A 27,691-nucleotide genomic window follows, 5' to 3' on the forward strand; every position below is an offset into this window, starting at 1 on the left:
AGATCGATACTGAACTTAGTACTAGTACTGATTCCATGTGTTCGTTCTTTATTTATTTTTTTATATGTCGCTGGCAACATTGAACAGACATAGATGGGGAGACCTAATCAATGGGATGTGCTGGTATCAAGACGGAAAACCCTTCATTGTTTAATGCATCGATTTCATCTGATTTAAGTGGAGCAGTGATAATTAAACGTAAAATGTTACAGAGAAGCTAGGGTAAGGTGACATGTTTTAAATTTGATCGATATATTTGTTGTAGCAAGTGCTAAGTTTGGCCTTTGTCGAACTGTAACATTGAAAGGGGTTATAATTGTTTATCTCTTCGAACATTAATTTTAACTATAGATGTATTATTTGCATACGATTTTTCTATGTTTCATGTTTATAAGACCTATTACTGTGTAACTTTGTAGAAGCACTGTATTCCTCCTCCCTAATTGCATTAACTACATGTATCTTTTGTAATGTATTGGGGTTTGGTTTTTTTTCGTTTTTTTTTGTTTGGGGGGGGGGGATGAGGGGGGTCCTGAACATGCATGAAATATTTGCCACTGGATGTTAAGCAACCAACAATCAACCAATGTTATAGTTTTTATTGCAAGTTGATCAAGAAGCTAACTGAAAACTTTATTTGAATAGAATATCACAATCTGCTTAAATCCTTAAAGATTAAAATTAAGAATACAAAAACGAAACAATATTCATTCGGAAGATAACAATCGTTAATTATGATGGTTCAAGCAAATAAAGAAAACCGAGTAGAAAACACACAGACATAAAGAAAAAGGCTAGATAAGTACTTTAAATCACGACAACAGTCAGCTGCTAATTATGCCCCGCCTACGACATTAGCGAGGCAATGCATTTTCTGGTCTTAATTGTAAAAGTAAAAGTAAATATTCCAATTAAATTGAGAATGGAAATGTGGAAAGTTTCAAAGAGACAACAACCCGACCAAAAAGGAAAAAAAACAGCCGAAGCCACCAAAGGGTCTTAATTTTTTTCTTTGAGACTAAACAATTTGTATTTTATGATTTGGCATAACACGTCTTGCAACATAGGTAAATATATTTTGATATACACTAAACGTTCACATTATATATCAACAAATGAAGCATTCACTGGAGTAGTTAAAACTACGGAAACGCCGCCATGCAACGTTTACAAATGAGCAATTAAAATAGTCTACCATGGAAATGTGACAGTGTGAACCTGTACATTTCTAGTTTAACGTCTAAAGGTAGTCTACCAAGAAAAAATTTCAAACTAAAAGAATAAATTCATTATGATGTGAACTTTATGAATAATATGCCCAATTTTGATTTTGATCCATATTTCATGTTTCACTGAACAAGGAAAACGATAGAGCAAGAGTGGTGTTGTCATTAAAACAAGCTCCAGTGATGAAACGCACTTGCATACATCAAAGTGAAAACGTCAACTTTCTGAGTTACATGTAATTATGGCTTCGCTTTCGAATTTGACTGTCCGAAGAGGTTGTCTATCGTTTATGATAGTGGATGAATAATTGGTGAGAGGACTTGTTGTTTTAAGTAATAAACACTTCTGTATGGGATTGTTGGTATAGTAATTATCTTACCTCCGATACATTTCTAGGAATATGATTGGTTAAAAGCGTCCTCGTGGAGACCGTGTATATTTTATATTAGGTTAGTAGGGATGCGGGGCTTATTTCATACACGGTTAGTAGTGGTGTTACGTCCCTTTATATTCCATATTATGTAAAAGGGCGGCGGGGCTTATTTCATATACGTTAGAAGTGGTGTTACTTCTCTTTATAAAAACAAAACGGTACTGAGAAAAAAATCTTAAAGGTTTCAACAGACGAAGAAATTTTAAGATGGAAATAAATTCATAAAACGCATTTAACACATGGTATGGGTAAAATCTCTTTGTTCTTACTGTGCTATAATCTGGATAATGCACAGCAAAGGTGTGCATTAACTACCTCAGATATACTGCACAGTTCAAATCTATTTTTACCTTTAGGGGCGGTTCCTAGATTTTAAAAGGGGCGTTATTCTATCAAATTAAAACAAATATATCACCGAGCGTAGCGAGACTAAAAACAATATTGACATTTTAAGGCAAAACACGATAATTTGTCCAATCCTTGGGTGAACGACATGTTCGTCCCCACCCCCGAATCCACCATCTGCCTTGAAATTACGACAAAACTGAACTTTGTACAAACATCGTAGTTTCAGAATAGGAAAAAAGAAAGGTTTCTCATTCCTTTTTTTCATCTTAGCTTGAACATAAAATGTTTCAGTATTATATTTTGCGTACAACATAAAACTTAAATCAGTGTTTTAAAGTCAGAAAGAAAGTTAAAACAATTTTTGGTAACTTCCGCCAAAAAAGAAATGTATCTAAGAATATCCGAATAAAAGAAATCTGGTTTGGACTAGTTTTAGATTCAATGGAATTTATAACGACTTCTTGAATATCTATTCCCCATATTTTTGGATCGAATTTGAAGGGGGTCATATTTAAGTTTGTTTTAAAACAGGGAGATTAGCTAGAGATCAATCAGACTTCATTTAGATGGACTTGTCAGTAGATACAAAGAATTTGGGGGAGGGGGAGTAAAAGATTGGAAAGAGAAAAGTATTTTCTGTTTATTAAACATTTAAAATTTAAAATATAACATCTAATTCTTCCTTGGTTTATCTTTCTCTATTAAAAAAATGGGAATAGATTTAATAGAAACATTATAAAAAAAATCTACCATTAAATTGCAATTTTACAATAAGTCTAAACCTAAAAAAAAGTTATCAATTTAAAACTTACCAATGAAAGTCGTGTTTTCCCCTTTCTTTACCCTACAATAAACTTTCCTAGGATCCGTGGATTGCGGAATATCGTCCACATATAAAACGTTCACGTAAATTAATGACGTCATGTGTTAAAACAGTTATTGGCCAATCAAATCGGTATATAAAATTTAATCTGCACGCGCTCAGGATGACCCTTTAACCCGAACTCCTACGTCGTTCGGGTTAAAAAGGGTCACCTGAGCTGTGCAGATTAAATTCTATATACCGACTTGCTTGGTCAATAACTATAACTTAAACCTAACAAGTTGTTATTGTTGGCATCTGTTTTTGTAGGATCAATGAAGTAGCTAGCTTCTTAATACTAACAGTATCGAAGACTTGCTCATTTTGATAGGTCACTAGTCTAAATTCCACATGTTAAGATAGTCGGTAAGATAAATTCGTTACATAGTGTGCTTCTCTCTAATCCCATATGGAATTTACTGACCCCATATATACCGTATTAGGTCACTGGCACACTATGTAACTAATATTACTACCGTATGGGATTGTTGATAATTATAAACACTTCTGTGTGTTATTAAACTAATTTATAGGTATCAATTATATTCTAAATTGTTGACATTTTAAAACGCAGACTATAATTTCCAGCGAGACGAATATGCTTTATCATTGGTATTCGTGTTACATAATTGTTTCATCGGTTGACAGCATTCAAAACTAGAAACAATCATTTCAATAAAACATTTGATTGATGCTTTTACTTGGCATTTTGAAAAATGTTTGAGGATATAAATATTTATGTGTAAATGATGAATTTTCTAGGAAAGCCATCCTTCCTAGTAACTAGAAAATAGATGGTCCCACGACTGTTGAATTTTTAATTAATAGTATGTTTAATTAGATCATACGTTATTGACTGAATCCATGTAATTTGATATAACTTCTCCGGTGTCGCTATTCCATTGGCTGCTTAGAGTTGACAACATATTTTCTAGGAAAGCTTTCGAAATCTGTAAGTAAAATCGGATCTATCGATCTTTTACTGGTTAGCTCATCTTGAATGTAAACAATTTGACGAATGACGACAGTGCCTCGTTCTAGATTGGAATAATTTTCTTCAATGACATTGGTTTTCATTGAAAAAGATCTTGTCACCGACTTTTACTAATGGCTAAGAAATTAGCAAATTATTTGCACCTTGCAATATGGTGACATTTGATTTTAAATGACATCGGATATAACAAAGGTAAGAATTTAATACATCCACTTTAATAATTATTAATTTGCCTCCTGTGATTGATTAATTTACACGTACGGTTCTCGTTTCCTCTTTTTATACACGTTCATTCATAGAGTGAAGAAGAAATCAATACAAGTTTTATTGCATGTAGAACGTTTATACCATAGATACTTTGCTGCTGTCGTTTTGAAGCAGCGACGAAAGAGACATTTCTTTACATTGCTGAAATTAAGATAGAAATGCTGAGGAATATCATTAACAGATTTCGTAAAAAGACTTCTTAAAAAAAAAAGTAGAATGGCTTAAACAAAGTGCTGATATATTGCTTGGTGGTGTGCTATTGAATGTACCATAGGCGTATAATTAGCACATACAACACTTAATGAATTATCCTGACAGACACGAAATACAAACTGATTGTGAAATAATTGAAATAAGTTAATATATATATTTTGTATTTTTTTATCACATGCAAGTTTAAGGAGAAAGTAACTAGTGAACAATGAACGGGGGGGGGGGGGGTATGTGTCAGAAATCGGATATTGATATGCATATAGATATAAGATGATGTGGTATGAGTGCCAATGGGACAACTCTCCACCTATATAAAAAAAAAATGAACGAGAAACACTCATGAACCAAATCAACAAAGGAACTACATCAAAAAACGACAACCACTGAACATCAGGTTCCTGACTTAGAACAGAACAAGTGCAGCTGGTTTAAATGTTTTAATAGGTATCAACGATAACCATTACCTGAAACAATAGTGTGACACCTTAACATAGAAATATACACTATAAAATATCAATTGAAATGGCTTAACTCAAACAAAAGACATAACATGAATAATGAAACAAAGACAAAAAACATTAAAGTATAGTAGGTAAGGGAACCCTTAGCTTTATGTTGAACTTATATTTATTTAATATTCGACCATCTGATGAACGTTACCTGCCAATCAAACCAGGTTTGAGGAAAAGTTCTTGATTTTAAAACTAACGAAATTTATATATTACGACCGTAATCGTATAAGGAAAAAGAATAGTGAAGATTTTCGAATAATTGGAATTGGAATATTGTTCTATAAATATTTAATTCAATGTTGGATGGAACACGTCTTTTGATTGGATGAAAGTGGTTTGACTATCAGCTCACAGACATTTTGTAATGTGACCGTGATATCACCACCGTGTTTTTTTTCTAAATTTACTCATTAAAAATGATATTTATACTTAAATTATAAGGATTGTCTGCAATATTTTTTTCTATTCGAAATAACCAATACAAAATGTGGTGCACACTTTTTGATAACTCGCTACGCGGGTTATTCAGTGTGCACAACATCTGTAAGGTTATTTCTTCATAGACAGAAAATACATTACATTCATTCCTTAAATAAACATGATTTTATAGGTTTTAACTTTGAACAGAAATAAGGGTGGGAGTGTCGTTTTTATAATGCGATTACAATAGGAAGATTTCAACTCCCACATACATCATTCCCATAGTACAACATACAAGAGGGTATATTAAGGAGTACCAATAAACAAACAAAAACACCAACGAGAGGAAACAAATAAATCATTTTCACTTCGACGTTAATTGCCGTATTTGGGGTTCCTTGACATTGCTTAAAGTCAATTTGTTAAAGGGAATCTCCTACAAGGTAATTTTTTAATAAATTGAAATTTATATATTGTCTTGCGGAACTTATCTCACATAACCTCAGTTGATTGGGTTTTGTACATGTACGTACGTCCTAGATTATACGAATCGCCTCTGTTCAATGTGTTCTAAATATGATGAAGCATTAGTTTTTGTGTTCACCTTTTTTCAATGTGTTCTAAATATGGTGAAGAATTGGTTTTTGTGTTCGCCTTTTTTCAATGTGTTCTATATATGGTGAAGCATTGTTGTTTGTGTTCGCCTTTTTTCAATGTGTTCTACATATGGTGAAAAATTGTTATTTTTGTTCGCCTTTTTTAATGTGTTCTTCATATGGTGAAGAATTGGTTTTTGTGTTCGCCTTTTTTTCAATGTGTTTTACATATGGTGAAGCATTGTTGTTTGTGTTCGTCTTTTTTCAATGTGTTTTACATATGGTGAAGCATTGTTGTTTGTGTTCGTCTTTTTTCAATGTGTTCTTCATATGGTGAAGCATTGTTGTTTGTGTTCGCCTTTTTCAATGTGTTCTACATATGGTGAAGCATTGTTGTTTGTGTTCGTCTTTTTTCAATGTGTTTTACATATGGTGAAGCATTGTTGTTTGTGTTCGCCTTTTTCAATGTGTTCTACATATGGTGAAGCAATGTTTTTTGTGTTCGCCTTTTTCAATGTGTTCTATATATGGTGAAGCATTGTTTTTTGTGTTCGCCTTTTTCAATGTGTTCTACATATGGTGAAAAATTGGTTTTTGTGTTCGCCTTTTTTTAATGTTTTTTACATATGGTGAAGAATTGGTTTTTGTGTTCGCCTTTTTTTAATGTGTTCTACATATGGTATGATATTGTTATTTGTGTTCGTCTTTGTTCAAAGTGACCTTCTTCTTCTTTGGGTCACCAAGGCTGACATATGGTGTGGTATTAGCTTATGTGTTCGCCTCTGTTCAAATTGTTCTTCTTCTTATTTGGATCAACAAGGCTGACATATGGTGTTGCATTGGTTTTTGTGTTCGCCTCTGTTCAAGTGATCTTCTTCTTCTTTGGGTCAACAAGGCTTACATAAGGTGTGGTATTGGTTTTTGTGTTCGCCTCTGTTCAAAGTTATCTTCTTCTTCTTTGCGTCAACAAGGCTGACATATGGTGTGATATTGGTTTTTGTGTTCGCCTCTGTTCAAAGTTATCTTCTTCTTCTTTGCGTCAACAAGGCTGACATATGGTGTGATATTGGTTTTTGTGTTCGCCTCTGTTCAAAGTTATCTTCTTCTTCTTTGCGTCAACAAGGCTGACATATGGTGTGATATTGGTTTTTGTGTTCGCCTCTGTTCAAAGTTATCTTCTTCTTCTTTGCGTCAACAAGGCTGACATAGGGGGTGCGGTGACATTGGTGTTTGTGTTCACCTCTGATCAAAGTGTTCTTCTTCTTCTTTTGATCAACAAGGCTCACATATGGTGAAGCATTGTTTTTGTGTTCGCCTCTGTTCAAAGTGTTCTTTTTCTTCTTTTGGTCATCAAGGCTGACCTATGGTGTGGTATTGGTTTTTGTGTTCGCCTCTGTTCAAAGTGTGCTTCTTTTTCTTTGGGTCAACAAGGCTGACCTATGGTGTAGCGTTGGTTTTTGTGTTCGCCTCTGTTCAAAGTGTTCTTCTTCTTCTCTGGGTCAACAAGGCTGACAAAGGGGGTGACATTGGTTTTTGTGTTCGCCTCTGTTCAAAGTGTTCTTTTTCTTCTTTGGGTCAACAAGGCTTACATATGGATTGGTATTGGTTTTTGTGTTATTGTATTTATCACTATTATACTTCAAGAGACTTGCCCTTGGTTTTATGCATGTATCATATTTATCTTTAGGAATCCCCCTACCACTAATTCTACCCAATTAAGACAATTTATTTTCAACCTTCCACTAGCCCCGATTCTTATTGGATATGTCATATTGTTGTCATATTCCTAATATGAGGGTATCAGTTATTATAGTCGTCAGTTCTGAAGGTTCATACCATTCTATAACTGTCAATTTATAATCAATTACATAGTTGATGTTTCATTATCAAACGCAATAAGAATGCACATTAAGACTTCAGAACATATATTTAAGGAGTATGACTAAATGTGCATAGATTATGACATAGACATTTTATAATAACTTTGAGTCGATTCTTCCTAGAAGTTCAGAGAATATGTTGTTGACGAATGGTTGAGGTTGGGTCCAATTTTGACCATTCGTAAATCAACTGACAATGTTTCGAGTACAATGTAATTCAGTTTTTAATCTGATCATGACACATTATTAGGTGACATTAAACTTTATAAAGTCATACTTATAATGGTTTTTAATGATTATTCAAATAAGCTTAATAGTAACTTTGATTAAAAAGGATATTGTTTCAAAGACAATTAATTATGATAGTATTGCTGGAGGGCGACACCACGAAATGAATTTGATTTGTACAACAAAGGAAACGACAGTTTTTCCGCAGATCAAAGACATCACAGAGACATAAAATCTTTAAAAAATCTCTATCCCTCTCTCGGCACAAAGCTCTTTGAATTGAGGCACATATTGAACGAGACGTAAATAGGTCAAAAGTCATCTTACGTTGGACCCTTGTTCGTGCATCTAAATGTTCTGGCTGTGCTCTGGGGTATTTGGGTATTTTTTTTTTAAATGAAAGGTCATTATTTATAGCAATTAAGATGAACCCCACCGAAACAAAAAGGTTCCTAACGTCCGTATTTGCAGATTTCGGTGTCATAGTTCTATGATATCAAGTATTATATGTAAAGTTGTTTAGATTAAATATTTTTTTGTTTCTAATGGCGTCAAAAGACTTTTCAGTATGACTTGCAACTGAAATAATAGATCTTGTTTTAAAATTGCCTTTTTGTTATATCAATACACGTAGCCATTGATGTTAGCGGTGATCTCTTTTGCTGAGGCTATATTGTTTTTAATTAGATAGAAATAAAAAGTCAATTTTTGTGTCACGTGATCCATAATAAACAGCATAAACCATTCCGTACTTAAAATAGATATAGGCTTTGACCTTTACAAACTAAATAGAATAATAGATATATGCTTTGATCTTTACAAACTAAATACAATAATAAATATATGCTTTGACCTTTACAAACTAAATACAATAATAAATCATCATACTCCAATATCAGTTTTTCACCAAAAAAACCAACTCATAATTATGAAGTTGTGAAAGAGGCGTAGCTAATTCCTTTATTATCAGTTTCACAGTTTTACAAACAAAGCCAATATCAATGGAATTTGATAATCAAAGATGCAAACAATGAATGAACTAAAATAATGAATGAATGACCTATATAATGCCCAAACAGGTTAAACATCGTCACCAGCATAGGGAATTGAAGTAAGAGTCCTTTACTTTATTTAGCTGATGTATTAAAACTTTCTTTCAAATTTATTGAAAAAATAGGAGGTCATGATCAAAGTTTAAATTCCTTTTCTGTTATGCTCTGTCCAAATTATTAATTTTCTAAAAGCTTTTTCTCCTGTAAGAATAGTACTAGTGGAGTTCTAAGACAAAAATCTGTCAAACAAAAACAAAACACATGTTTATGCATATTACAAGTTATGATCGAGTGCCAATGAGAAAACTCTCCATCCAAGTCATGATTTGTGAAAGTAATTTAAACCATTATAGGTCAAAGTACGGTCTTCACCACGAAACATTGGCTCACATCGAATAGCAGGCTATAAAGGGCCCCACACATGAATGGTGGAAAACCTTTCAAACAAGAGAACCAACGGCCTAATCTATATAAAAAACGAGAAACATGATTTATGAACTTCATCAACAAACGACAACCACTGAACATCAGGTTGTTCACTGTTAAATTTAACTTCGCATGTTTTACTTATGTTGACGATTTAGAGCCTGACCTATTGTAGAGATATGTTGTTTCTTGCCCTATAGTTGTCTTTAGTTGTTTACTACGTTGGGTTGTTGTTTTATTGACGTTAACCCCACATATGTTTGACAATCTGTTACAATGATATAAGTTTCCTAAGTGCCTTTTTTCTTCCTTTTCGCCATGCTACTAAAGTATTTGTGTTTAAACTCTTTAAAAAGTAAAGATGTGATACACTTGATTGTCAACAGGAGAACTTTCCACCATTAGCAGAATGACACAGTAGTAAATTAATATAGGTAACCATAAAGCCTTCAACAATGAGCAAAACCGATTTTCCATATCGAGCTACAACTGGTTTCAACATGACAAATATAAAACAATCCAAAACGAGAGTACTAACGGCGTGATTTAAGTGTAAAATAATAAACTAAAAACAAATAGTATATTCAGCAACAAACGACAATAAATAAATTACAGGGTCCTGGCAATTAAGGGACAGGCACTAACATTATATAGTCAATTAAGGGACAGGCACTAACATTATATAGTATCAATTAAGGGACAGGCACTAACATTATATGGTCAATTAAGGGACAGGCACTAACATTATATAGTCAATTAAGGGACAGGCACTAACATTATATAGGCAATTAAGGGACAGGCACTAACATTATATAGTATCAATTGATTGAGATCAAAAGTTAGTAGAAAAATATACCGCATCAAACTCAGAGATACCAGGCTTTGAATTGTGACTCCGTAAGAGCATCTCGTCTACCACTGGTCCACACTATGTGTTTACTCTCACCACGTTTAATGGTATTGTGCTTGCTAATCAGTAAAACTGTATTCTTCCCGACCAAGACTTATATTTAAAGCTTGCTGTCTTATTGCATTGGCGTTGACCTATCTTTTATTTAGTATTTTATCCAACAATCCATTGCTCTTTTGAAAGTATATATATATAACTTCCAAGCTTGATTTTAGCTTTTTTGTTGAAAGATTAATACTAGTAATATCCTTAAAGATGAATTAATCTATAGATGTATAGTTGGTGACCTTTTGGTGTAGAAATAACACCTACAATAGACCACGTTTTCCTCAGAGTAAAAATGTCATAAAAAGAACGAGGTATGATGTTGGGGGCGTTAATTATCGTGTTTATAGGTCGATTAAATTGTAAAGACATTAAATAAAGTAATATGATCTACTAATTCAAAATTGATGCATTTCCGCAGATTTGTTGCTAAACGTACACATTAGTCATGCTACAAATTATAACTATGTACATGTACATTCAGTGGCGGATCCAAAAAAAATCATAAGAGGGGTGTCACTGACTGCCTAAGAGGGGACCCGCTTAAGTAATTCCCTATATAATCAAACAAATTTTTACCACAAACATAGGGGCCTGGATCCCCCCCTTAATAAATCAGCCTCTGACATTGTGTGTACACTATTTTTTATTTTCTTAGTTCTGGTTCCTTTGAAGACGGATAAGAGCTTATTCCTTAATATATTATGGCCCTCATTCTTCGAATATATTATCTTGGTAAATTTCATCAGAAAATTGACAAAAGGTACGATCGTTGGATTTTTTTTTAGGAAACCCAAGAGTTGAAAATACATTAATTTGAAACAATTAAGTATACCATAACAGGTTTCCTACTGAAGGCCAGTGGTTCTCTCTGAGCAATACGGCTTCCTCCACCAATATAAACTAACCGCCACGAATTATTACAATAGTGTTGAAAGTGGCATTAACGCTTATTTTCATGAAACATTAACGCGACTGCAGTGATTTAACCAAGGAGCATCGACCACTTAGCCACAACTACAAGTATTTTCCCCCAAGAGCATCGAACATTAATGCGACTGCAAGGATTTATCACAAGAGCATAGGCCACTTATCCACAACTGCAGTGATTCATCTCAGGATCATCGACCACTTAGCCACAACTACAAGTATTTACCCCAAAGAACATTGAACATTAATACTACAGCAAGGATTTATCACAGGAGCTTACACCCCTTATGCGACTACAAGGATTGATCACAGGAGCATAAACCACTTATCCACAACTACAAGGAACATCAAACATTAATGCGACAGCAAGAATTGATCACTGGAGTATAGACCACTTATGCGATTGCAAGGATTTATCACTGGAGTTTAGACTACTAAGGCGACTGCAAGGATTTATCACAAGAGCATAGGCCACTAATCCACAACTGCAAGTATTTATTTCAGGAGCAAGCATACTGATACATGTCAGGTTTTAAAGAAACAATGATGAGTGTAATGCTTACAAAAAAAAAGAAAAAATGAAACAACAAGGTGGCAACCAGAAACCAAAAATGATCTTGACCAATTTTAATGGCTGTCGGTTTTTACATCATTGACGAAACTGAAACGTGTCCGGTTTTTCTGATAGAATTTCCCAGAAAATATCAAAAAAAGGAACCGACGTTTCCTTTCATTAACTGTTAAATTATTAAAGGATCCCAATTTATTTTCCCAGAAACTGAGAACACTTCGATGACATTTAACATTTAAAGTATGTGGCTGTTACATGATTGGTATAACTTACGAGTTGTCAAGTTCTCTAGTGTCTTGCATTTAAAGGTCACAGATAAATTATTTTGATATACAGAAGACATCCATTATTGTAACGAGAGAACAGAAACTCTATTTTCTTTTCGTTGTTTTAATTAAGGTCAATTGATTCGTAACGAATAAGGACAGTTAAAAATTTAAGTAATTAAAACATTTATAGTGGATGACACAGTTTATATTACCGTTGTGTTCATCCGACATGACTATAGTATTTGAGCATCATGTAGAGATTTATAAAGGAAGCTTTATTTATTACCTAAAGGAATCTTTTTATTGGTGCAAGTATGACGTCACCTGATTGATCCCAAGGTTGTCATGGAAAAGTAGTTCCTGTAAAATACAAGTTTCTAATGGAAAATGTATTCTGAAATATTTCATTATTTGTTCCGATGTAATAAAAGGTTTATCATACTTGTTCCAGAGGAAACAGGTATTATAGCATTGTTAATAGCAAAGGTACCAGATGAATTTCGGTAAAGAGAAACCATTTTACTGTGACAAGGTAATCAGGGGGCGGATGATGGTTTTTTTTAAATGGGGGCATAACTTCAGAGACGTAATAGATTTTGGACAATTTTAGGCGAAATAAATATAAATCGTGAAAAACATGAGTTTGGAAGAAAAAAAATGGGGCGATCAAAAGGGGGGCCTATACAAATGTACCGTCTACGCCTTATCCTGGATCCTCCATTGAGTTACATTTGGATAAGATGAATGCCTGGTGAGGAACACGTTTTCAATGAGTCTCCAGTTTCATTACAGCGTGCAAATTAAGGCCTTCCCCCTCAATGATTGATTTATTGTTGGTTGCTTAACGTCCAGTGCACCACCAAATAAAGTACAAAGGTCTATCAACTCAATTGAACTGACACCGACGATTAATTAAGAACCTTATTTTCCTAATTTACAACTGTGTTCAATAGATTTGATCTTTTCTCTTAAAGTAAGAGTAATTTAATTGGAAAAGCACTATTAAGGTAAAATCGATTCTTGCGCTCAGCCATTTGAAAACACACAATGTACATTTCCGTGGTGCAATATTAACCGGAAGCTTCTCTCATGATTCTTATCAGTAGGGATTTCAATATTGGATTTATGTAATAATTTCCTCCTCAATTTTATTATGAAGTTATTAGGTACAATAAGTCTGATAGTTACGACGTATAAAACGTTATTTAACGATCCCTTGTTCATATCGTTTGACTAACTTTAACACAAAATAGTTTATCGTACTAGCACCTACTATAGTGTTAAGATAAACAAGTACCCTTCTTTTTACCAGTATCAGTTTTGTGGAATTCTATAAAGAAAAACTCAGATGAATACTCATTTGTTGTAAGTTGATTGTTTCTTGTTTTCATTTTTGTATGTTAAATAAAAGGAAATTTTATATTAAGAATAACTGAAAAGCATGAAAAACAATCTCGAATTTGCCATCTTTTTGAAGTGATATCAAATGTACCACAGTAACATCTTTGTTGTCTTGTTATGAAAATTTCATTTTATAAAATAAACCCGCTACATTTGTTTGCACATGTCCTAAGTCAGGAACCTGATGTTAAGTAGTTGTCGTTTGTTGATGTAGTTCATAAGTGTTTCTCGTTTCTCGGGGTTTTTTTTTATAGATTAGACCGTTGGTTTCCACGTTTGAATGGTTTTACAATAGTAATTTTTGGGGCCCTTTATAGCTAACTGTTCGGTGTGAGCCAAGACTCCGTGTTATAGACCGTACTTTGACCTATAATGGTTTTTCTTTTACAAATTGTGATGGATGAAGAGTTGTCTTATTGGCACCCATACCAATCATCGTAGAACTCGTCGATATCGCAATGACGACATGGGAATAAGCAGAGGCGTTTGACCCATCATCGACAAGACATTGGCAAAAACGTCAGGGTTAAAAAAAAATATATTTGTGACCAATTAAGCCTACAGGGATATTAAATTCATAATGTGCATGTCTATTACTGATTAAAACTAATCCCTACCTATTTATTAATAGTTTCCATCCTTTGTCATACAAGATTTTAATATCGACCTGATAAATATCCATCATAGTTATATATAACGGGTTCAGTAAGTAGTTCGACGACACTTGCATAATCGGAAGGATATTGCATTTAATGTCTACAGGTGAATTTAGGTTTCTGGGCTCGTTTGGATTATTGTCGCATTGATTTGTATTCCTTGTGTGAATACGACAGCTATATATATCGTAGACTGACGTAGAAGATAATGTCGGACGTTTAACGACTAGCAGCAAATGCCAATTTAAAAACTTTGATCTTTAAGTCGTCAGGAATCAAACCTACGTTTCCGCTTACTACCGAATTATTTCATGTTAAACGCGTCATACAATTACACCAGAAACATTCATGTTAAACACATGCATGCCTACAAGAATTACATGACGTCAGTCAGCACTGTTGAGCGTAGCAGTAACAATTGATGTTAAACATATCATGCGTTCCAGAATCAAACAATGTCATATAGTCTAAGAATACAGAGTATTTTTGTGACTTTAATGTTGTACAAAAACTAAGATTACTTTGTTTTTGGTTTATATAACACTGGCCTCAGACTACATTGGCTATTTTGTTCACATTTTGGTTTAGGGGCAAGCTGAAGCACGCCTTCGGGTGCAGGATTTTCTCTCTTTGTTGAAGACCTATTGATGGACTTCGGCTGTTTTATGCTCTTTGTTCGGGTTGTTGTACGTCTCTTTGACACAGCCTCCATTTCCATTCTCAATTTCATCCTATCTTTCTCCATGCAATCAAATTAAGCATCAACTCAGCTTTCAATATTCAAAGTCACGTCAGCATAGGTTATAAAAATCTCACGCGAATTCACTTTAAAGTGCATCCGGAATTAGTTAAGAAATCGATAAACAGCGTTGGATCACGTTTGACCTACATATATCTTTTTTTATTAAATGTTGGCTTCTTTAATTATTTGATTGATTTTGATTAAGTGCAATGAACTTCACATAGCTTTGTAATTATTCAAAAATATCTCTTACATCACCAAATTGTAATCTTTAATGCTTGTGACATGTAAATTAATTATACTGTTGACTCTTTTTTATATATTGCTCCATTCTCTTTTCATACCAAGAAATTGCAACGTTCTTTATTTCAGTGGGTTTATAGTGCTATATTTCATTATATTCGTAGTTATCATTTTAAACGTTTATTGTATATGAGTAAGAAGATAGAGTTTTACACGTTTATTGTATATGAATAAGAAGATAGAGTTTTGGATAATGAGAGAACCAACTGAATCTATTTATACTGATTTTATAGACAGAAAGAGAACAAGGGTTCAAGTAATACAATATTAAAACAGTCATGATTGTATTCATGTGATCAAAATCTCGAATATTTAACTTTTCAGTTTTAACCTTGTGTGTTTTTCTGTGACTTAATTGTCCTCTTTCGAAAATTCGCGAGACCCCAAACATGAATCTATATTGCTCACAGTACAAGTCAATGGCACCTTCTTGCTTTGACACATATTGTTCATTTGAATATCCGACAATTTATACAGAATTCCTACGTCACAGAATAGCGTTCCTGATTATAATCAGTCTAATTTGTATGATCTCTTAATTCTCAATAAAATCAGTATTGGTTTTCTGTTGTATGATTGATATAATGCATATCTAATATGATCAATCAGAAACTGAATGAATCTTGATTTTCAGTTTGTGTGTGGGTGTTAGTGTAATGCCATCACAACTTTACTCTCAACGCTGAACCAGTCTTTGTTATGTCGAGGGCAGCTGATGACGTATCGTTTGCTTCAGAATATCGATCGATCCATAAATATCGATATTTGTATATTTTATCTGTAAATTGCTTGAGGAATCATCAAATTCTATAATGAATTTTGTGAAATGCCGACAAGATGATTTTAAATGTGTGGTGTAAAGTAGACCAGCCATGTTGGTTTTAGTTGACACAGTGACGACATATGTCTTTGTATATTCTAGGAAATGATCAACATCATAAATGGTTGATACGACATGCAACAGTCGACACTTGTTCCTGGCCAATCGGTGAGTATTTTATACACATTAAACCACATATAGTTAGATGTGAATAATATTTAAAAATTTTATATTGATAAATGTATACATATTTATATTATTTGTATTTCTATTCATCGATGTTGAAATAAGTCCAGACAGAAAGGGAGACAATTATAGTATTTCCTGCTAGAACAATCTTTCAGGGTCTGGATGGGGTTTAGCAAATAGATAATAATGGCAAATAAATAATGAATTGAGACAATAAGGGAACATAGAACAGAGAATAATTGGATGCAAAATAATAAAGATTAACTGTTGAAAATACAGAATTAGGCAATCAAATAATAAATAATGGTGTAAAGAATAAAAAATAACTGAAAAATCGCTGAAAAATATTCTAATTAGAATTTTACAGAAAAAGCGTTAAAAGAAATGCGCTAAAAATTCAAAAAAATACAGAAATTAAGGACTCCTATCTAGACAATCAGTTGTTATAAGTCTGTAAAATTTTTTATCAGAATAATAGTACTCAATACCATTCTTTGCTGTTGTATTTGGTAATTCGTCTATCGAAAGAGTAGACAACTTGAAAGTTTTTATATTACATTGAAAACTGATATGACATAACTGATTCTATCTTTATTTTAGAGATATACTTCTGTCAAAGGACAAGTCGCCACCGAGATAACAATCGGCATCCTTGTGGCCGGGGTACTCGGTGGACTCATTATAGTAATAGCTGTAATTCTCTTTTGTAAATACTGTGTCAAGAAAAATAAAGACTTTAGAAGGTAATATATTAACTTATACAATTTGTATAATACTGTTTTAAAAAATGTATATATGTAACAAAAAATATAAATAATGTGACCAATTTTGTTTAAATCATAAAAATAAGGAGTTTTGGGATGATTTCCAATGCGACAACTATCCTTCAAAGTTTAAATGAAGTGGCTGTAAGCAATTATACTGTCTTGTTAACACCCTCCCCCCTTTTTTTCAAATCCTGGATCTGTACACAAGTAAGTCACAAGTCCTAAAGGTAAAAGTATTTTTTTGCCAAAATTGACAAATATATTTCCATACCATCTTAAAATGGTGAGCATGAATACAACATGGTGTATGAATAGAGTATTTATGCAAAATGTCTCATAATGACATGTTTCCTTGGCTATTTTGCGGTTATTAAATATCATGCATCCACAGGACAAGGGTCTATGTATGTAGCTTACTGTTCCGTCCTTTTGAAAGTCATTTGCACTGAGGAAAATGGACACCACACCTTCATAGATATGATTATTTTTTTGGTAACAGTATTTGATGTTGATATTAATAATTTTTGCATTATGTATTATATTTGTATTGTTCATATGCTGTCAATCCCTCTGGGGAAATACTATAAAATTGGTGATACACGACGTCATATCTGAATCGAGATACACGTATCTAAACTCTAAGTTACTTTTTTTTAATGCATCAATATTATAATCTGCATGTTCAATATATATGTCTAACCTAATTATCTCATGATGAAATGTAGTGTTAAAAACAGCATACTAATCTATATATTTTTAATTTGGTATTGTAATGGTAGACAAGATTCCTATAGTAGCCGTAGACTATCGGACAGAGACCGTAGATTTAAACCATTACAAAGATACGAAACGATCAACTCAGATGTTTTCTCGGAACCCAGTACAGGATCTATGGATGGTGTCCCTATAAGTCCTAGAATTCATCATGAGTGAGTTTTAAGTTTTAACATTGACAGCATGCCTTGGGTTTGGATTTTGATATTGGAACACTGCGATCAGAACCTTATATGCATGTAGCCTTGATCACTACTGTACGAATCGGAGTATCATTTATTTTTATTTTATAGATTTCTAAAAACATATTAATCCGCTTTTGGCATTTAAAAAGTAACATTTACTCTGGTTTTTTTTTTTATCTTACCACGTGTTTAGCAAATATATCAGTGATCACAACACAGTCAATGCTGTTCGTATTACTGTTTTAAACTTTTAAAAATACAACATACGTGAAAGCCAGGAACACATTCAAAATAACCGCATCTTAAAATTGAGAATGGAAAAGGGGGTTAAGACAAAGAGACAACAAACCGACCATAAAGCATAAGATAGTCAGAGACTACCAATGAGTATTCAATACATCGAGAAAGCATGCATCAGGAGGCGAAATTCTGATTCTAAGATTATATATGTACGATCTCAGAAACATACGAGTATGGAAAGCTTACAATCCCATAGAATAAAAGTCACTAATCAATAACGGATAGCGTGCTGTCGATATTCATCATTTTGAAATTATTTTTTGGGTCTTAAAACGATAACTTAAAGATGCATGGCACACACCAAAATCAAGACAAACTCGGATTATATCATTCGTTATCTAAAATTGCTACAAATAATCAGATGGTGACAATAGTCCTCCATCAAGAATTTCTTTGGAAAATGTGAAAAAAGAAATAATGAAACAGGCAGTGGAGTTGAATATATGGAAGTAGTTTAGCCTTGAAAAACCTCATGCATGAACACTTTTTAACTATAATTTCATGCAGATCTAACACAATATGAGATGAATGTATATAGGTCTTTAAAATTTAAACATTGCATCTTAGTGCTCAACTAATAATGACTCAGATGTGCATAATTATACTACAAATAATGCAGAAAACACTTTTAAATTGTCAATAATTCATGCACTCGATACTGGAATACCACTTATTGAGTTACAGCTTGTGTTTTATCTTTACAATTATTTCATTTTAATAGGCTTGAGAGATATAGTGAAATTAATGTTTTATCTTTACAATTATTTCATTTTAATAGGCTTGAGAAATATAGTGAAATTAACGAGGCAGACGAAACAACACAACTTAAATCTGATTTTGATAAAGGTTGGATATTACTAATTTTATATTTTAAGATATGTATTGCTATACTAGAATGTATACTCACACCCGATAAATCCGAACTACTGATATTTATAAATGTCATCATATGCATGTAAACATCGAACTTCGATAAGACACTTTTACAGAAAGTTGTTGGTAATGGTCAAGGTTACCCTTTAAAGGAAAAGAATATTACCCAAAGAGGAAGTACATATTATGGTTGGGACAATCATAACCCATAGGTCGAAGAAAACAACAGGAACACATTTCAACCATTCAACAGTCAACAGTACTTCTATGATGGGCCAATCATAAACCATAAGACAAAGAAAACAACAGGAACACATTTCAACCATTCAACAGTCAACAGTACTTCTATGATGGGCCAATCATAAACCATAAGTCGGAGAAAAACTAACAACAGGACCAAAAACGTACAGTCAATAGTCAACAGAAATATTATTGGTGGCCAATTATAAACCATTAGTCGAAAAAAACTGAACACAATAGTACCAAACAAACGTGTAAACAACAGTCAACAGTTCTACCAGAACACCAAAGAAAAAGCAAGACAAATGTCAAGATAATCCTAGTCACATGCATTGAAGATCTAGTTGCCCCTGTCATGTTGGTCATTGCAAGTGGGAAAAAAATGTCACAAACGATTATGTTATTAACGAGACATTTGTGACGGACTTTTTGTAACAACAAGCGGAACACGTCTGCTTTAGTCTGTAACCTATATATTCCATTTGTTTAGAAGGAATTGTCGTACTACAAATACACTTTGTTATCCTTAATTTACTGTCTGGTTGTTTCTTCCTTTTATCTTGCGTTTATCTAATATGGTTTTAACCCTTACTTGAATTGGAATCAGAAAAAAATATTTACATCCAATATTTATGAAGCAACTCTGACAATTAATGAAATTGTTAACCAGAACACCACAAAAAAATACCTTGAAAACGGTCAATGGTCTGTGGAAAAGGTCTAACAGCAATGATGTTCAAATATACTAAATAGTGTGAAACTGAAAATAAAGGAATACATTTGCTGTTGTAATTAAGGTATAACCAGGAATTAGGTTTTCATTAATGTCAACATGTTTTAACTGCATTTCTTTAGATGAATAAAGGCAAAAGTAGTATACCGGTGTTGAAAGTCATAAATCGGTTGACAGAAAACAAATCCGGGCGTCAAACTAGAACCGAGAGAAACACATCAACTATAAGAGGAAAACAAAGGAACAACAGGAACACTGTATTGCAACTCATAACGCACATAAACTCTCAGATGAATCTGACTTGTCAATCGATGATCAAATATATATATAGTTATCAAAAGTACCAGGATTATAATTTAGTACGCCAGACGCGCGTTTCGTATATATTATACATAATTATTCTCTATTTGTATTTAGCTTGAAACAAATCCTAATCTACCATTAGCTTCAAATGATATAATTGTACGTGTTACAAAATAGACGCAGAAGAAACAGTCAAGCTCTGAAGTCGAAAACGAACAATGCCATGGCAAAAATTGAAAAACGATCAGATTGCAGACAAATAAGTCTACAAAACACCAACATAGAAAACCAAATACTCAAAAAAACGAACACCGTCGAAACCGCGTGTGATCTCAAGTGCGTGCCTCGAAAGAGCAAGCAAATCCTGATAAAAGTATATGTAAATACAGAATATATATCAGTTTGAATACAGCATTTTTATGTTCAAGTTTGGAAGTAAGCAAACCGTTTAGTTACTACCAATTTTTGGAGATCACAGATCATCCATTGCCTTCTACTCCTATACAACTGTTCATTTTTTGATAAACCTTTACTTTTCACTTAAAGGTTCATAATTTTCTTTTTTTAGTATCTTACAAGGAAATAAAACCAAGCATTGAGACAACTAACGTACAGACAGCTGAAGAGGAACCAGAAACTAAAATAGGGAGGCGAGTATCCTTCAAATTGGACGAAAAGAAGAAGGAACGTCAGACATTACGTCAGCAGGGAAGAAGGTGTGGCCAAACTGCTGAACCACTGTAGCGCTAACCAATCAAAATTCAGCTTCACATTAATTTCATATTGAAATTATTTGCTTATATTTTTATGATATATTCATGTTGTTTTCTTTCCTTCTGATTAAGACGTTGCTTTTTACTAATCAATCTTTTATTAATTACCCTTCTTTACTCCATTTTTGCTAATCAATCTTTTATTAATTACCCTTCTTTACTCCATTTTTACTAATCAATCTTTTATTAATTACCCTTCTTTACTCCATTTTTGCTAATTAATCTTTTATGAATTACCCTTCTTTACTCCATTTTTGCATGTTTATTTCAGCAGTTTGATCAACCTCTTTTCCGACGTTCTTTTTTTTCTCCACCCCTTTTCTTGATAACCTCTTTTATATGTAAGTATACCTTAAATTTTCTAAGATTACACCGCATGATAATAAAGAGCATGATTTATTTCACATATTTGTCACTTTCCGATTTATTCTCAATGCACATATCGACGATGTGAATAATTCTGCATTGAAGTTATTATACCAAAATCAACCTCAGAAAACACAACTATGCGTTATTATGAAATTTGTTTCAGTTATTTTAATGACTTCAACAATATCATATGAGGACGACTTAAGGTGGTACCCAACACAGTGACCTAAATTAATTTGGCTCGTTTAATTATCATAAAATGTTGACAAAATATTTACTTTGACCCTTTGAAAAAAATATAAAAATTTCAAATAACTTGAACCAATCACTTTCTGGGGAAAATTTGGTTGGATAAATAGCAGTTTGACAAACACTAATTTTGAACATTGAGAAGCTAAATATTTCCTTAACAATACACTGTGTTTAAAACATTAAGCTTATTTTACAGAGTTGTCTACCTGTAGTGTTAGGTACCACCTTAAACCAATATAGTAATTGATTGGGTTTTCAGAGTAGAAATGGAAAGGGAACTAAACATGATCTGATGATCTACTCAAAATTGTTTTGATTTTGAAAGAAATGTAACACAAATCGGTACATGGGTACTAGTATGTGATGTGTATTTCTTAAAATATCCAACGAACGCGGGAACCACACAAAACTACTTTTAGTTCTTACTATATTTGTATAACTGTAATTTTCAATTTTTTTTATAAAATCATCTTCCGTACAACATGTTAAAATATCATTTAAATTATTATTTGTTCATACTTACAGATATACAGAAGGTGATTTTCACCATCTTAAGAAGGCAAGGATAGACAAAAATGTTCCGCGTCAGTACTCTCTAAACGTGAACTACCAAACTTCAAATGAAAACCAATCGGAATGGAAATATCATCAGATACAACTTGAAGAATCCCCAACTGAATCTGAAAATGACGTACTACATGTGTTCCCACGTGACGATGATTCACCACCAGAGGATCCAACACAAAAGCAGGTCTCTGTTGAGATTCATCGCCAACCGAACCTTTCACCGGTTAAAAGTGATCCCAACTTACAACGACATAAACCAGAGAAACGGGGAAGATCGTTGTCACAGGTTGTTGCATTAAATGAACAAGAAAACTGGAAGAAACGAACAAGAAGAGCAAAGAGTTTTGATCACATTTGCGATTATGATATGTTTAAAATAACAGAGTTCAAAGGACCTTTTTATAATACCGACTTTGATGTTATATCAGAACTAAGCTCCTCTGAAAGTTCAAAAGTTCGATATAATGACACCGGAAGTATCGAACAGTTAAACGAAGATCAGTTAGAACGACTAGAGATTGACAAATTTGATATCGACATTTGTCATTTCTCGGAAAGTGATGACACGGATACGTTAAATGGAAGCAGAAAATATCGAGAGTTGTGGAACTTGAGAGCAACGTTTGAAGAAGAAGAGGAATGCAGTGATACTATCCGTATGGAAGACATGACATCACCAGATCAATCGCCGGAATGTGAAGTTAAAGATTCTGACTTTGAATCGCATTCTGGTAGTCCTAAAAGACAAAAAATTGAACAATGTGAATCTGAGGATGGTTGCGAAAAGCTGCAACCCCCAAACTGTGAAAATAAACAAAAACAAAGTTATAAAGAAATATTAAGTAATCGCTTAAAACAGTCTGAACAAAGCGGAAGTCGGGACAACAGTTTCGACAGTATAGAGACATGTGAAACGGACGAAAATGTATCCGATTTAAGTCGAAATGAACCAACAACATCATTTGATTCCACAACGGATAACACAGACAGTACCAATGAAACGCAAAGCAGCAGACTCTTGCAGATGAAAGCTGATAGTGGTTATAAATCATTAGAAATTCAACATCCGCCTCCACCAAATGGGGCCGTAAAACGAAATCATAGTGCGGGGGAAGTAGAGCCTTATTATATTTACGACGATGCTTTTAGGCGCTTTTCATTGTCAAGTCAGGAGGCGGGTCCGTCTGGAGAACAATATTCATCAAGAGGTACATTTTTTGACCGACGTAATGGCAAAACTGCTTCGAAAAAGAGACGTGAGTATAGCAGAGATAGACAGATCGTTCAAATATATGAAAGCATAAACGAGCCAGAATCTGATTCAAAGTCGGACCAGCCATCCGGTGACAGTTTCGAAGAAAACAAAATGCCAAATAAAAAGTCTGTTTTCTCTAGGTTTTTTAAATCCTACCGTGAAAATAAGGACTGTCCTTTATCATCCAATAGAGATTTCAGTATTGATGAAAAAACAAACTCAATATTTCAAGAATTTCTTAGATACGATCCACAACTTGAACCAAAGTGTGCTTATGCGTCGTACCTACGTAGGTCATCTCGTTTTAACAAACATAGACTACACCGGAAACATACTGATTCTATGTTTATCGATGATCGCAGAAGAGATCGATTAGCACCGGATATGAGAAGTGCTAGCTTGGGAAGTGATAGTAGTGTAAGTTCAGCTAGACGTTTGTCCCCACAAGATAGCATAGAAGAAGAGGAAGAGGAAAGAGAGGAAGAGGAAAGATGGTTAAACCAATTTCCTCGAGATATAGAATCTCGACAATCATTTTCAGTTCACGAAATTCCAATTATAAAACTCCCAGAAGAGGAGAAAACTACTACTGAAGCTTAAAACAAAACCAATTTATGTATCGGACCAATTTTTCATACAATGCCCTCGTAAACTAATATTTCGTCGATTTCTTTGAAACATCATATGGATTTAAATTAATGTAAATGTAACTTGTAGTTTGACTAAGAGTGATTATTCAGAAAAATCAGACAGTAAATACCATAAATGAATAAGTAAAGTGTGGTTCACTTATGTACTTTTCCGTCTGCTTTCTGTATATAGTGCTTTTCATACCCCACCACAAATATATGTGTCAAATTTTGATTGTGATATAACCCTTAATGAGCTGATTGTATGCGTTTTTTATATGATTATTTTTTATTTAAGATTCCAGTGTCATGTCAGGGGATATAAACCAAAGTGTTTTTTTAATTATTTCTTGCAAGAGATATGAATTTATTTTTCATAACTAAGTATTATTACATGTTTAAGATTTATACATATTTTTTCAAAACATATAAATATATCATCTATTTAACACAAAGCTTAAAACCAGTTAAGTGAGCTTTATTCTTCTTTTCATAATTATTAAATTGTATTTTCATTTATTGTTTTATGTTTGATGTTATATTGATAATTAATAATTTACTATTTAGTGTAGGGACTATGTAGGGACGAATTATTCGGGTAACACATGAATACTTGAACCTTAAAATATGAAAAGCCATAATAAATTTTTAACCTTTTGCGTCTGAACATTTTCTAAATTAATTCGAACTTAATGTATTTCTGAATTTTGAACTCAAAATTTTGTAGCGAAACTTGCCATCTTCCTGCTAGTTCAAATCCAATTATTGTTTTCCAATTACAAATGTTCAAAATTGTCCACATATTTGGTGAATTAAAATATTTAAACATATTTAATTATACATGTTTACGATGAGGTGTGCTCATAGTCAAGTCCTTTATATAAATCTATTTCCATTACAGATTCATGAAATGTCTTTTGTAAAAAAAAAAACAGATACTTTTTCAGTGTAATTCCTTTGGTTAATGATGGTGCTTCTAAGAATGTTTTTATAACAAATGAAAAGGTTACTTTTGTTAACTTTATGTACGCATCACGTAGTATTTATATTTGTAAAAACCCCAGACCTTTATTGAATTTATTAAATATTTATTTTCAAAAAGGTTTTTTTTTGCTGTGTATGCTTGTGTATGAGGTTTTTCTTTGACAAATATTTTTCAAATTTAACATCAATCTGCATCTCCGCCTTAACTAGAAAGACGTTTATCATGTTTATCCTTTATATGGTGCTTTTTCTATGTTGAATACAGTTTAAATTATTTTTAGTCTTGATGTTGTATTAGTATTGTTAATAGAACTTCATATTCATCTGTATAAACATTATTTATGCTTTCATCGTATAAGAGTTTTGAAAGTAGTGCGTGTGAATCTTTTTCTTTCATTGTATATTTCATCAAGTTTTCGGCGTTTCTTCAAAACTTTTATTATTGGAACATTAAAACTCAACTTTTCTAAATTTATTTTTGAGCTAGTACGTTTGAGGTCCATTTTTTTTTACTATAATTTCATTAACAATGAAAAAGGCATTTATAAAATTTAATTTGTGGAAGAAGGTGTAGACATTTTAAGGATTTAGTACACAAACAAATTAAATGCAATTTCCAGTTCTTGAATTGAAATAAATAAAAAGAATACAACCTAGTAAGGACTATGAAATAAGCTACAACAAAAACGCATGTTATCTTTCAAAACTGGATTTTTCGGCTTTTGCACTTATTTTTACAGCAAATTTCTACATTTTAGGATAATGTTTTAAATCAAGAAGGATATAACATGCTCCATACGTTAACTTTATTCTTAAAATTTTACCACAATCTGTTTTTCTACTGCTTGAACGAAAAAATTATATGAGCTGCGTCAGATAGAAATCGACCTTATGCAAATGCACATAAATATATACATGTATAGAGTGGGGTGCTCATTTTCTCCATATCTTTCCATGTTTTCTTCAGTTTATATTCAGGTCCTTATGTTTTTGAAGTATACTGATATTTCTATATGAAGATAACTTCAAATGCAAAATATTCTTAGCTTTAAAACGTGTTTGTTTTCAGAAAAATCATTTGAAATGTTGGATTAAAGGGGGTTTGAAATTTTCTGATGTTTTGTCAACGGGGGACACATATTCGCCGTTGTTATACATCTATTTAAAACCAAATAACTGCAGCTTAAACAATATGTATCAAATAAATTCCATTATAGATGAATAGCAGACATTTGAAAGGTGTAAAAAAAAAACTGAAATTTAGGGCAATCAGTCAAAGAATTACTAAAGAAATACTTCTTTGTAATCGTTTTTTTTTCATTCAGGAAATTGGCTGAAAATCGTTGTCCGTTTTACGGTCCTTTGCGGTAAGTGCCGAAATTTGGTAACATTTTCAAAAACGATCATATTTGTTATAAAAATATAATTTACCGGCATATTTCTTCAATTTCAACCACCCTTTGAAGTTTTTACACCTCAAAATCATAAAACAGCGAAATTGTGTCCACGGCGAATATGAGCGCCCCACTCTACATGTTTAAGACTCTGAGTGATCTTGGAACATTCAAATACGAAATAAAAGTTAAATTTTGGTTTGTTATGTAGGGTTATTATAACAACTCAATTTTCAAACAGTTTCAAACTTTCCGTCGAGATTTTTTCAACCGAAATAGGTTAACAGATGTATTGATATCTATTTGCATAAGGTTGATTTCCTATTCGACGCAGCTCATATTGCAAATAGCGTTAGTAGAAATCACGCACAATCATTGAAATAATGTGTTGTAAGTCAAAACTTTAACTATCTTGAAGGAACCGGTTAAATTACCAGACAAAATCGAGCAATGATAGAATATTTGTGAAATCGTCTTAAGAAAATTGATCTTTTAGCTTCCTCTATATGTAGAATTAAAAACGGTGTTGTTTTCTCGAATTTAACGACGAGGTGCAGAATAAATCTGTAGACACTAAACTTCGATAGACATATGTTTACTTATTATTCGGTAATAAATCCTATTTAAGGTATTTAAGAAAAACCAATTCTATCTTTTGCCAAAAAACTTGTGTAACCGTGTACTGGTGTGTTATTCACATTCCAAACCACCCTTTTTTTATTACGTTTCTGTTATTTGTAATAAAATCTTTTATACTGTTATATGTTTTACTTAATTCACATATGGTGTATGTATAAAACTCATCAAAGCTTCAAGGCTTTTAATTTAATTTGAACGACGCTCGTTTCGTCTACAGAAGACTCTACATTTATGTTTGAAGCAATAAATACTTTAAAGCCAGATCAACTATGAAGTATAAGAATATTGCAAACTAAAACGTACCAAACATTTGTTTCTATAAACTGCTATTAATGACAAGGAGAAAAAGAAAAACTTTTT

The 27,691-nt window shown here is 32.8% G+C and overlaps 1 protein-coding gene across 4 annotated transcripts; it reads left to right on the forward strand.

Annotated features, from left to right (window-relative positions):
* On the forward strand, positions 1-27,453 carry LOC139523064 (uncharacterized). 4 transcript variants are annotated; one of them, XM_071316841.1, is made up of 7 exons: positions 1-222; positions 16,208-16,273; positions 16,895-17,037; positions 17,841-17,990; positions 19,099-19,166; positions 21,038-21,119; positions 22,389-27,453. In XM_071316841.1, the coding sequence occupies exons 2-7, from the start codon at positions 16,241-16,243 to the stop codon at positions 24,283-24,285; spliced, it is 2,373 nt and encodes a 790-aa protein (XP_071172942.1). In that variant the 5' UTR covers positions 1-222; positions 16,208-16,240; the 3' UTR covers positions 24,286-27,453. The 4 variants fall into 4 exon arrangements, with proteins under 4 accessions (XP_071172942.1, XP_071172926.1, XP_071172950.1 ...); XM_071316825.1 differs by having other exon boundaries at positions 90-222; positions 21,038-21,185; positions 22,389-25,985; XM_071316849.1 differs by lacking the exon at positions 1-222 and adding an exon at positions 3,900-4,056.
* The last annotated feature ends 238 nt before the right edge of the window (positions 27,454-27,691 follow it).

This window comes from Mytilus edulis, chromosome 1, assembly GCF_963676685.1.
Source record: "Mytilus edulis chromosome 1, xbMytEdul2.2, whole genome shotgun sequence".
NCBI classification, from domain to species: domain Eukaryota; kingdom Metazoa; phylum Mollusca; class Bivalvia; order Mytilida; family Mytilidae; genus Mytilus; species Mytilus edulis.